General features: G+C 47.9%; 1 protein-coding gene across 3 annotated transcripts in view; it reads left to right on the forward strand.

Moving 5' to 3' along the window:
* The window catches only part of ATP7B (ATPase copper transporting beta), a 79286-nt gene extending 74749 nt beyond the window's left edge, over positions 1-4537 (forward strand). Inside the window, exons 21-22 of one of the 3 annotated variants that reach the window (XM_016131380.2) lie at positions 764-902; positions 2431-4537. In XM_016131380.2, coding sequence (XP_015986866.2) covers positions 764-902; positions 2431-2457 — 166 coding nt within the window. In that variant the 3' untranslated portion in view covers positions 2458-4537. Of the gene's footprint in view, positions 1-763 lie in introns of all 3 variants that reach the window. The other 2 variants (XM_016131381.2, XM_016131379.2) reach the window with 2 other exon arrangements.
* Positions 4538-13494: the final 8957 nt, after the last annotated feature.

Below are 13494 nucleotides of genomic sequence, written 5' to 3' on the forward strand. Positions count from 1 at the left end.
AGAGAGTGCGCTTACACAAACCTAGACGGTTTAGTCTCCTGCACACCGAGGCCGCACGGTATAACCTGTCCGCGGCTATGAGCCTGTACAGCACGTTACAGGAGATTAAGTCCGGCGCAAGAGAAATGACGGAGTCAAGAGACATGGGAAACGCGAGGCGGATGAGGCTGCTGCCAGCGTCACACGGCGTGCTGCCGACCTGCAGACTTTTTTCATAAGTAGAAAGAATACGTTCTAAAATAACCGTAAAAAGTATAGTATAGTAAATTATGACCCACTGACATAGTCACGTATTACCCTTATCAAGGGCCGCGTGCCGTTGGGGACAGTACGTGCTGTGCTTTCCCGCGCCGGGCAGCGCCCCGCGGACGCGTGCGGAGTGCGTTGCACTGCGACGTCTCAGCGGCTGCGGCAGTAGGAACTTTTCAGCTCCGTTATAACCTTGCGGGACTCTGTCATGTTCACCGAAACGTCATTAGGTGGCACATGACTGATGTAGACATGGGATCCCTGTGTATTAACATTTTTCCTTTTCTGGAATAGATGTTTATTTACTTATGTTTTCATTTAACAGAAGTTAATGATGGTCTACTATGTGCCAGGTGTTTGGATAGGAAGTTTCTAAATTGGGCAAACTCCACCTGAACCCTAGGAGTTTGATGCTGCATGTCATTGAAAGATTGGATGGGAAGCCTTCATCAGGCTTCAAGAAAAAAGACTGTGTCACGAGTGGTTCAAATGCTCTTGGATTCTTGCTTTGCAGCTATAAGAAGCCCGACCTGGAGAAGTACGAGTCCTGGGCCCAGGGCCACATGAAGCCCCTGACCGAGTCCCAGGTCAGCGTGCACGTCGGCATGGATGACCGGTGGCGGGACTCCCCCAGGGCCACACCCTGGGACCAGGTCAGCTTCATCAGCCAGGTGTCTCTGTCCTCCCTGAAGTCCAACAAGCTATCTCGGCACAGCGCCATGGCTGACGATAGTGGGGACAAGTGGTCTCTGCTCCTGAATGACAGGGACGAGGAGCAGTGCGTCTGAAAGCTCCAGGCCGCTGCAGACCCAGGGGCCCGTCTTCTAGCCAGGCAGCAGCACCGGCAGCAGGGCAGGCAGAACCAGGGGCTTCCACTCCTGGACATTCTAGATCATTCCTCCCTGCAGCACGCAGCCTCGTCCAGACATGGCCCCTGGGTAGGACCAGCCTGCCCAGACCCCACAGGTACAGGGCGAGGCCTCACCCGTTCTGGTGGTATGCTGGAAACCGTGCTGGACTCTAGAAGAAGGAGGACAAGCAGCCCTCCTCACAGACCTCTGCTCTAGTGTTTGGGATGACTACTTGTAAAATGAGGAAAATCTCCTCAGGACCAAAAACTTAGCTGGGCCTTTCCGTAGAACTCATGAAGAATCTCCATGTTGTCCTCTTTTTTTTTTTTTTTATGACGCCCACGTGCGTCATGTCTCCAAGACCAGTTTATCTCAAACACACACACTAGTTTCTGCTGGTACAATCTCTTCCTTTACTGTCCTTGACACTGGGGGTATGGCACGCCGTCATCCGTCAGGGCAGGACTGACAGAGTTGCGGTCCCTGCTGCTGCTCTCAGGCCCTCCTCCAAGTGTGCGTGTGCATTTCTTCCTCAGTCCGCTCACTCACGCACCCGGCCAGAGAGCTTGCCAGGCTTCTCTTCAGGTTGAGGAGAGTTCTTCCTTGCTCACGAGCCTCTCCTCTGTGGAGCCATGGCTTCTCACTCCATAGACCATTGCTGCCCAGCTGCAGTGAGGGTCTCAGAGCCTGAGACTTGAGAAATCCAGCTTCCTGTGGGGTCCAGGTGCTTGGGGTCCTGGGAGGCCCGTGGTGCTGGAGAAGCAGGTGTCCCTTGGGGGAGGCTTGTGCATGCAGGAGCCTCCTTCATGGCTCCAGGAGCTTCAATTACATGGTCTGCTGTGTGAATGGAGTCGATACAGAATTCATGTCGGTGGTGTCCCTGGCATTACGCAGCTCTGAGGAAGCGATACCCAAGTTAGAGGAAATCACAGTTCTCCACGAGCTTCTACTTCTGCACACTGAGCCAGTGCCTTAGGAAAGGGGTGACCACAGCTTCCCAAAGGGATAGTCTGTTTCTGACTTTCAGTGGCTCTTTGTGATCGCATGGCATTGGAGGGGCAGAAATGTGGCTCGTTTTAGACTCTGAAGTTGGTGTCAATTCACAGACCGTTTAGAAATAGACTAGTCAAATCAGAATCTTAAAATAGGCAGAGCAGCGCCTATTCTAAATTCTAAATGCTCTATTCTAAATTCTAAGGTGAATCCCTTGTCACACTTACAAAATAATTTTATTTATTGTCAGCTATTTTCCAAGGCAATGTATTTTTCATAGTATCTCTAATCCTCCCAACAAACCAGCAAAGTAGATGTTATTGTCCACCTTTCACAGGGCGGGAAGCAGGCTCAGAATGTCTAAGTGTCCTGCCCAAGATCACACAGCCAGTACACAAGCCAGAACAAGGGGCCGAGTCCATGTCTGTTGGCTCTGAAGACTTTTCATTATCTCTGCTCTACTTTGGATATTTTGAATAAAGAAAAAGGCCCTTGCTCCTGGAAGAACAAATCTGCCAGGTGATGTATTATCATTGTATCAACGTGGACTGAAATCCGATCACAGTCAACTCACCTTTCCTTGGATGGTTCATTTCCATTGTTGCATGTACTTTAGTTTTTCCTGGGTCTCATCCTCCAAAGTCCAAGTGCAGGATTTGGTCACGTTTTCACTTTTTCAGTCCCCCTTTTCCCCCCCAGCCCCTTCCTGCCATGTGTCCCCCCGCTTGTGTCCTCTTTATTCTTGGCTGTGCTTAGGGATTACATCTTGTTTTCTAGCTGTGCTAATTGTCGTCTAAAGAATCTAATTGTATTGATTTTTTAAAACTATTTTAGGATCGTAAACATCATGTTTATATACATATGGGAATATTTATATAATTGTACAGAAAATAACCTTTTAGATAATTCAAAGTGTAAGAATTTTTTTTTTGTCAGATAAGAACAATTCCTACTTCAAACAATTTCCATGCTATATTAGAATAAAGTTCCTTTTTATTCATCAAAAAATCTGTTTTTGGCCGGCCCTGAGGAGCATGGTGGGGCCAGCGCAGTGCTATGTTCACTGAGAACTGTGAGGGGCCGCCTTTGCTCCCCACACCTCCTCAGAGAGAGAGGGGTGGGGTTTTAGCCAGCAGAGGGTGTGAGGGTGTGAGGCTGGCCAGAGCCCTCTGATCTGCCATCCCTAGCTGTGCGAGCCCCTCTGGAATTTCCCAAATGCCCGCCTGCCCCGGTGGAATGTGGGGAGAACTCTGCAGCACACCCCCGGCCCCGGCTCCCGGTCAGGCTGCACGTCCCACTGGGCCAGACAGCCCAGAAGCACTTTTCTGGTGAGGGTGGTTGTCTACAGAAGGACCTTCTCAAACACACGTTTTATTCCAGCGGGCTATGTTTTGAGTTCGTTGGCTCTGAAGGAGTTCAAGTGGGGTGAGTAGTAAAAAGTCTGGACCAGAGGCTCTGAGAGGCTCTGTGGACATTGTGAGGTGGCAACGAGGGGTGGGGTGGGCCCTAAGTGAGCAATACCTGAAGGTGAGGTGACAGGGTCTTTTATCATTTAAACCAGGACACTTAGCATGAAAGGAGGTGCTATTACTACTTATGCCAGGGCAACTGGCCTAAACCGGAACTATCCAGGCAAACTGGGCCATGTGGTCACCTTCCTTAGAAAAGACATTATGAAGTTATCACTGACAGAAAACTGTCTCTTTAGAACTTTAATTGTAGGTTCCACAGGCACACCGATGACATAATCCTATATCAGATGTCATGATTTTCCCCCCTCACATCCTGATACCAGCACTTGAGGAGTAGAATCATGGAGGTGGATTTTGTGGCTCAGTTTGACTAGAGAGGCAGTCAAGGGTTTGTGCCATTGGCTGGTGCACTATGGCCAGTGCCCGCAACATGCCCCCTGGAGCCAGGCCTGCCGGGTGCCCAGGCACAGGAATTCTGTGTTCTACCCACGTCCCGTCGTGGACAGGGAGGGCTGGGCCACCTTAGCAAAGGGTTCCACTTCTATAGAAAACAGAAGCTTCCTAAAACTTGAGTAAATTCCCCTGGTACAATCCCACATGCACTGGAATAAATCATAACATCGGTGCCTTCCTGATAAGTTTTTCAGTCTTTAAAACCTTAAAGAAGAATAAATGAATGTTATAATGCTAGTATTTTTAAATGACAGCTGGAAATTGACATGTCAAAAAATAGATCCCCAAATTGTTCTGCTGGTTTACTAAGGAAACAAGATTAATAAAAGCAACCTTTATTTTAAGAAAATCGAGCATAGCAAAACCAGCCAACCAAAGAAGTTAATTAGAAAAAGATTACTTAAATTACAGGGTTCTTTTTGCTTAAAAAAAAAAATTCCCTAATGCATATAAAATTCTCCTTGAGTTATTTTTTGCATATGCCTTTCTCTTAACCATATCATTTAAAAAAAAAAAAAAGTAAAGAATACCTATCCCCCCCCCCCCCAAAAAAAAAAAATGCTTTAAACAACCACTCATGCTGACTCTCAGTTTCCCATTCGGATTACCTTGATGTGTGGGAAAGCTGATCTGGTATTGGAAAGTATTGCGGAGCTGGTAAAAAATGAAATTACTCTACTTTCCTCATTTTCAAACTCAGCTTGGGCAAGGAAATAAACATCATTGTTTGGTTTCTTTCAGAGAGAGATGTCTACATGTCTGCTGTTTTCCCTTGTGTGAAGACAATGACAATAGTTGAAATTAAAGGACAGAATATAAGAATGTTAAATAATTCTGCCAAATCCCAGAGCCTCCTTTATTCTGTTCAAAAAGATGAATAAACAGATGTAAAATCATTCAAGGGTGAAGATGAAAATAAGAATTGATGGAAGTTTAACATTTTTTCCTCTGAAAAGAAAATGATTATTTCTTCTTCTTAATATAAAAATAACTGCTTATAGCAACATTTTAAGCATACAGAAATATGTAAAGGGAGGAGGAGGCTGCCATAATACACCCACCCCTGGCCCCTAAGAGGAAACCCCAGGAACATGGTTTCAGGAGGGGTGTCCTTTGTGGATGGAGCAAAGCCTGTGTTCCCACAAGGGACCCAACTCCCTGACCAAACTGTAACCATCTGAACACAGAGATGCTGTAGTGGGCCCCACGATGGACCTGTTGTGAACTGACAGGCACCTGGGTCTCAGTAAGGCAGGCAACAGACAACGCTCAAATACCGTGTGTGCTCCGCGGGTCCCATCACTCGCTCAGTCCTCACACTGGCCTTTAGAGCTATGTGCATTAGGATCCCATTTCCACAGATGGGGGAACCAAGCTGAGGGGAGTTACGGTGACTGTTCGGGACACAGAGCCGGGCAGGTGTTGAAGCCCACTTGTCCCTGGCAGCAAAGCTCCACTTCATTGTGTCCCTCTGGGCCAGCCCTGTCCCTGCAAAGGAGATGCTGGGTGCTTGTCTTAGCAGAAGGTGGGCTTCGTCAGTACCCCTTGGTGCCGAGCTTGGGGCAAGAGTACTGTCCTTTGGCAGGACAGTGTGGTTTATCTCAAGAGCCACCAGGTGTCTCTCTGACCAAAACAACCTCCCAGTCTGCAGCCAGAGCCCAAACTCATGATCGTTTTTGGTGGATCTAGAAGTTTAAATAAACATCATTGTGATGAAATGGGGGGGGGGGGGGAGCTGGAGTTCAGCCCTGGTGATGGGGTGCCCTGAGCTATGATGTATTTTCATGTACTTGCAGCCCAGTTCGGAGCCAGTTTGCACTTACCTATGCAGAGCACATTGTTGGGAGACTCAGCAGTGACAGTTTCCTTCATTATCGCATGAGTCTGAGCTTCGTATTATCTTCTGGCCAGTTTAGATTTTTTTTAAAACTTCAACATTAAACAAAAAAAGGTTTTTAAGGGCTCATAATGATTTTCGATGGCGTCAAAGCTCCACCCTTTCACTACCAATTATCACTGCTCCCCTGTCCACTAAGGACATTCAGTGCAAATCGATTCCATCCCTCCTCCCCCACTCACCTTCCCCTCATCCTTCCTCCCTCTACCTCCCCGCCACAAACACGCATGTGCTTGTGTGCACGCGCGCACACACACACACACACCCTAATGGGCCAGATGAAATCCCATTAGAGGAGTCTGGGGAGGAGAGAAAAATCTCACGTGGTCCCTGAGTCGGGATGAGGAAAGCATTTGGGCCAGCCACTCGAGTGCGTGGCTGGGACATCATGGAAGCACGTGCAGGGAGGGGGCTGACGGGGCAGAGGGGCATTCAGGGAAAGCCAGGTGACCAGACTGCTTGGTCAGGGAGGCAGGGTGGCCTGGGTGCATTGAAGGTGGCCCTTGGAAGGCCAGGCCTAGAAGTCAGCCTAGAAACATGTTGACTGGTGTCCAAGGACCTGAACTGACCTTTGAAGGGGTAGAATGGTAGATTACACTCATATCAGTCCTCGGCCAGTGTGCGTGTATGTGTGTGTGTCTGGGGGGCAATGGGTAAAGGGTACGCATTTAAAGGAAGGTTCAGGGAAGGGCAGGGGAGGCAGCAAACTCCTCTATCAGGAGTCATCAGCTGGGGAGGGTTGCTTTCCCCACCCAACAGAATGGGGAAGCTCCTCCTCTTCCCCATTCAGCCTCAGCCCCAAGCCCCCCAGGCCGCACTAATGTTTAGTCATCGAGATAATTCAGAGTCTCAAAGAATGCTTCTTCCAAAAGCATGCAAAAAAGCAGACACCCACTTGGAAATCTGACCCAAACTGAATGCACACAGGCTCGATTCTGCCTTCTGAAGAAAATTCCCGTGCAATAAAAACCGAAGAGCCTGGCTTCAGAGCCAGGGCCTCTCATCTCTGTAGTAGGAGGGCCTGAACGCCTAATTGGGTTTGGAATTTTTTCTTCTCCTCCCCTCACCTCTTCTCTTTTCTTTTTTCTTTCCCTTCCTTCCTCCTCCCTTCTTCCCTCCCTCCCTCCCTCCCTTCCTTCCTTCCTTTCTTCCTTCCTTCCTTCCTTCCTTCCTCCCTCCCTTCCTTCTTTCCTTCCTTCCTTCCTTCTTCCTTCTTCCGTGTTTCCCTTCCTTCTTCCTCCCTCCTTCCCTCCCTTTTTTCTTTCTTTTCTTTGTTTAAACAGGTGTCTCCAGAGCTGTTTGTTTCACAAGATTCTCTCAAATCCTGGTCCTTGGTCCCAGCCACAGAGCAAGCTGAGTGGTGACTGCCAGCCATTTTCCTGAGGAGCCAACCCGTACTGGCCCCCAAGGCAAGGTGCCCTGGCAGCTGCCCAGTGCCTTTCCGAAGCTCAGTATGGATTTGGCATAGCTGATACTGTTTCATTTTTCCTGATCTTAATGAGCCACCAATTCCATTTCTTCCCTGGGTTGTCATGAATGGGCATACTGAGGCCGTGTCAGATCCACAAGGCCAGCTTTCCATTGGCCCATTCATACCCTGTTTTTTGAGAGGCTTCATCAAATGGCTTGGATAAGAGGTCGATACAAGGGGCAGGGAGGCCTGAGTCACAGCTCAGATTTCAGATTCTAAAACTGAAGTGGGTTTATTGAAAGGTGGTCTTTCCACTCCTGTTGGCACTGGTGGGCTGCAATGCAGAATTCCTAGGGGCTCATCTGGATTTACCGACACACAGGTCCATGCAAGAAAATGACCAGCCAGTTTCACATGAGGTGACAGACAGTAGCCTGAATCCAGACAGGGATTCAAACAGCCCATGCCATCCCTCCAACACCACACACTGTAGTAGACAGAACAAATGGCCCCCAAAGATGTCCACATCCTAATCCTGAAACCCTGTGAATGATACCTTACGTGGCAAGGGACTTCACAGATGTGATTATGTTAAAGTTCTTGAGGTGGGGGGAGTATCCCGGATCATCCAGGCGGGACTGATGGAACCACGAGGATCATCATGAGAGGGTCAGAGTGGGAGGGGGTGTGACAAGGAAGCAGAGATCAGGGTCATGTGCTGGAAGATGGAGGAGGGGGCCATAAGCCGAGAATGGCAGTGGCCTCGAGAAGCTGGAAAAGGGGAGGAAACAGATTCCTCCATCAAGTCTCCAAAAGGACCCATCCCCACTGACATCCGTTAACTTGAAAATAAAAGGCCTTTCACAGTGAGAGGCAAACAAGCATTTATTTGAGATCAAAGAATAGCTGTTTGGGATGCACCGATTCAGGTAGAAGTCCAAATAGTGTTCCGATTAGGAGACAAAGGCGAGGGGTATTGATGACAAAAGGAAGGGGAACAATTACATCTGTGCAAAGAAGTCATTTCGATTGGTGCAGATGATAGTGATGTTAATTCTAAATAATGATTTTAATTTTCAGTTCGATAGTCATCAATTCTGTAGCCATAATATCTGCTTTCCCGTTATCCCTGCAAACAGTTTATTTTGGATGCACTGTTTCCCTAGGCCCAGGCCAAAGGCTATTTTGCCTTGTTTTACCATTTCCGAGGTCTGCGGTGTCAGACATGTGAGGCAGTTAGTTCCTCTGGCAAGGCAGCGCTGGCTTCATTTTAAAGTGGCCCATTTATATTATTACTTATAAGCCCATAAGACCCATTTCGGACTTCCGACCTCCAGAAGGGTACGAGAATAAATTTATGTTATTTTAAGTCACTTGATTTGTTACAGCAGCAGTAGGAAACTAGTCAGTCTCCCAGAGATTTCTGCAGGGCCTTGAGCCGACCAGCCCCAGGGGGAGCAGCCTGGGCCGCCTCAGACCCACACAGGCATCTGCAGAGAAGCTCTGAAGCCGAGTGGCTTTGGGAAACGCTGGTGTGTAAACAGGACTCTTTCATGGAGGTGACCTCTCTGAACCTTCAGTGTGCTTATGCATCTAGTGAGCCTTCGAGACAAGGTGTGTGCAGAGGATTTCGATGTTCTAACTGTGAAACTTTCCAATTGATTACTCGGCCATCCTGTGGTTGGGTATTCTGTGAAGGACTAACCACTTCTACTCGGCCTATTCATCTTTATCCTGTGACTTCCTCTGCTCGGGGACCAGCATTGCCTGGAGAGTGGCGTGATGAAGGACCCAGAGGGCAAAAGCAGAAGTCTTGGCTCTTACATTTCAAAAAGGCGCAGTCCAGGTGCGCAGCTGATCCTGCTGAGCCAGCGCTCGCTTGCACCTCTCTCTCTCTCTCTCTCTCTCTCTCTCTCTCCCCCCCCACCCCTCCGCCCCCCACAATCCTCCAGACTGGCTAGGGGAGGGATGGTGGAGAGGAGTGAACCAGAAAGCTTGCATTAGATTGTGTTGCTGGGAAAATGCAGTGGATTCTGTCCTGCCCCTACACTCACCTCTCGGCTGAGTAAGAGAGGAGGAGGCATATATCTGTGGGAGAAAAATTCTTGAACCCCTTAAATTCTGATAGCTTGAAAGTGGAAAAGAGCATCAGCTTCCATTCTGCATTTATGCTTTCGGAGGCAGTGAGCTGCTCAGAGCATCCTGTGTGGCGTGGGCTAGCAGACGCAGGTGCTGCCTGGATGTCTGGTCAGGTGGGCTTGTGATGGCAAGACCTCTACGGCAGAGGCCACATGGCATGACCTAGAGAGGGACGGCCTCAGGGTCCAGGGTGCCTGGCCTTGGCAGAGTCCCTTACTCACGCGTGGCCTGGAAGTGGACTCCCAAGAATCACTCTGAATTTAGACACTGAAAATCAGGGATCACACCAGCTAGGCTGGGGAGGGCAGGTCCTCTCCCACACTCATGGATCATTGAAGGCTCCCCGATTACTGTGTAACTTTGGGAACCACTTGAAGTCCAGTAATAACAAACATGTAATTTCTAGCTCAGTGAAACTGGCAATTGGAAAAGCAATTACCTGGCAGACCCAAGTTTATGAATTGAGTGGCAAACCTGCTAGATATCTGAATGCCTACTCTACTCAGGTATTGAAGGAGAAAGCCTGGCTTTGTTCCCCTTCCTTCAACATAGGCTTTATTGCTCACAGTCAGCGAAGACACTTGACAGCCTGAGAGCTCTGCAGTCACTTCTGTTTCTAGATCAAAGTCTGCGTGTTGACCAGGGGCAGCACTCCTAACAGCTCCCTTCCCTAAGAGCTCTCTGCCAGCTCCTCTACCTCCAGGCTTGGTGGAACTGTGAACTGCAAGATGCAGAAGCCAAATTAAACAAGTTCAAGCCAAGGAGGAATTGATAATTGGGCTTTATGAGCATTGCAGGAACACAGGGAGCTTCGGAAGAATCGGGGCGGGGAGTCTGAAGGCCACCAGGAACTCACTCTTTTGTGTAACAAAATATTTCTTGGTCACCTATTCTGATTGTAGGTGCTGGGGCTATAGCCTGGAAGGAAATAAACAAGGGGCATGCCATTCCAGAGCTGACAGCCTAGTGGAACAGAGAAAGACAACAATAGACGATGTTATATTTGCGAGCGGAAAGCACCGTGAAGACAATGTAACACGACAGTGGGTGGAGGTGATAGGCTGAGGGTCCCTGGGAGAGCGGCTCGGTGGAAAGAGGAAGCCCTGGGAGTGTGAAGGCTCTGAGGGGATCCAGCTCGGAGGGGCTCAGGAAAGGCGAGTGCCAGTAGAAGGAGGGAGTGTAGCAGGAAGGGCAGGGGCCGTCTCGAACGGGCATGCCAACTAGACCCAGACGCTGAGCTTTCATTCTAAGGCTGATGAAAGACACTGGAGGGTTTCAAGGCAGGGAGTGACATGATGTGATTCACGTTTTTGAATGCTCACTCTAGACCTCCAGTCAAGATGATGGAGTAGGTAAACACTGTGCTTGCCTCCCCCACAACCTCATTAAAATTACAACTAAATTATAGAACAACTATTCTTGAGAATCACTATAAGACTAGTTAAACAGAACTTCTATAACCAAAGATACAAAGAAGCAGCCACACGAAGACACAGTATGGACTGGTCCCATTCCCACGTGTGGCGATTAAGAATTGAGACAATATCATGGCTGTGGAGGTCCCCTGAGGAGTGAGGGGTCCCAGCCTCACGCCAGGCTCCCAAGCCTGGAGCACCAGTGCCCAACATCTAGCTGTGAAAATCAGTGGGGAATCCACCAAGGTGAGACAAAGGGCTGCTGTAAACCCAGGTGCCCTCTGAAATGGACCACACACAAACTCACTTGCAAATACTTGCCATAAGCTCCAGAGAAGGGACCGCAGTTCTAAAAGCACCAGGGATATATGGGGAGGAACTGAATTGTTTGGCTTCGGGGCGAGGGCTGGAGGCGCAGCTCTCTCCCAGACAGAGGTACTGACAGGTGCCATTGTTCCTTTGTTGAACCCTCCCTCGCCCCTACAGCCAACAAGTGCAGGCGGGTGACATATCACTGCTTACCCTACCCAGGTAATTCCCTGAGACCCCACAGGCTCATGCATAGGCTCAAACTTCTTTCAGCAGCTTCCTCTCAAACTACTGGCCTCAGGCCACACTGCAGCCTTTCTTAAAATCTCTCAAAGATCCACAACCTCCAAACAAGCAGCATCTTGCCTTGGCATACCCTGCACCCCTTGCTAAGTGGCTACCAGCACTAGTGGCAATTAGCCTCGGTTTGCAGCATAGCTTCTTCCAGGCACTTCCAAGTCTAGCACAGGCAACTACCAAACACAGATCACTTTGTAGCTCCTACCAGGTGGCCCTGAGCTAGGCACAGGCAGTGGCTGAACTTGGTCTGCCCTGTAGCCCCTCCCAAGTGGCCCCAGAACCAAGACACCCAGTGGCTAGCTTCAGACCACACCAGAGCACCACCCAATTTGCTGCACAAATGATACACCCACAGGGTGGACTAGGCATGTACCAGACCCCTGTTAAAGCAAACCCTGCTTCATGGGGTCAGCCCCTACATAACGGCTCCTCCACTATAGTCATGGCTCGTCCTTAAAGCCAATAAACACTAGGGGTGATTCCCTTCATTAACATGCCAACAGCACTTAAGGCTCAATGACAATAGGAGGGCACACACAACCCACACAAGGGGCACATCTGGAGCACCTGGCTCAAGCAACCAGGGGGAATGTGCCACTGGGACCCACAGGACACTTACTACAAGAGGCCACTCTACCAAGATCAGGAGACATAACAGCTCTACCTAATACATAGAGAGAAACACAGAGAGACAGCTAAAATAGGGTGACAAACAAACATGTCCCAAATGCAAGAAAAGAACAAAGCTCCAGAAAAAACGCTATACAAAATGGAGACGAGCAATCTACCAGGTGCAGAGTTCAAAACACTGATCACAAGGATGCTCAATGATCTCAGTGAGAACTTCAACAAAAAGAGATAGGAAACATAAAAAAGAACCAGTTAGAAATGAAGACTATACTAACAGAAATGAAAAATGCATTAGAGGGGATAAACATCAGATTAGATGAAGCAGAAGATTGAATCAATGATTTGAAAGATGTGGAAGCCGAAAATGCCCAATCAGGACAGTGAAAAGAAAAAAGAATTTAAAAAATGAGGATAGTTTAAGGAGCCTCTGAGATATCAAGCATATTAACATTTGTATCATAGGGGTATACCAGAAGGAGAAGAGAGAGTAAGGAATTGAAAACCTATTTGAAGAAATAGTGACAGAAAACCTCTCTAACGTGGTGAAGGAAATTAACATACAAGCCCAGGATGCACAGAGGCCCAAACAAGACGAATTCATGAGGCCCACACCATGACACGTCATAATTTAAATGCCACAGGTTAAAGACAAAGAGAGAATCTTAAAAGCAGTGAGAAAAAGCAGTTCACTATCTACCAGGGAGCTCCCATAAGACTATCGGCTGATTTGCTGACAGAAACTTTGCAGGCTAGAAGAGATTGGCAAGAAATATTCAGTGATGAAAAGCGAGGACCTACAACTAAGATTCCTCTACCCGGCAAAGCTATCATTTAGAAATGAAGGACAGATAAAAAGCTTCCCAGACAAGAAAAAGCTAAAGGAGTTCACCACCAAAATGATATTATAAGAAATGTTAAAGGGACTTCTTTAAGAGGAAGAATAAAAAAGATCAAAAATATGAATAATAAAATGGCAATAACTGTAGGTCTATCAATAATTAGTTTAAATGTAAATGGATTAAATGCTCCAATCAGAATACATAAAGTGGCCAAATGGATAAGAAAACAAGACCCACATCTATACTGTCTACAAGAGACCCCCTTTCGGATTGAAAGACACACACAGACTTAAAGTAAAGGGATGGAAAAAGATATTTCATGCAAAGCAAAACAAAACAAAAGCTGTGGTAGCAATATTTATATCAGACAAAATAGGTTTAAACAAAGGCTATAACAAGAGTCAAAGGACATTTCATATACAGTAGTCAAGCTACAGAAGCAACCTAAGTGTCCATTGATAGATGATTGGATAAAGAAGAGGTGTACATGTCTACAAGAGAATATTACTGATCCATAAAAAAGAACGAAATCTTAC

Source organism: Rousettus aegyptiacus, unplaced genomic scaffold (assembly GCF_014176215.1).
Source record: "Rousettus aegyptiacus isolate mRouAeg1 unplaced genomic scaffold, mRouAeg1.p scaffold_m13_p_11, whole genome shotgun sequence".
In the NCBI taxonomy this organism is placed as follows: Eukaryota; Metazoa; Chordata; class Mammalia; order Chiroptera; family Pteropodidae; genus Rousettus; species Rousettus aegyptiacus.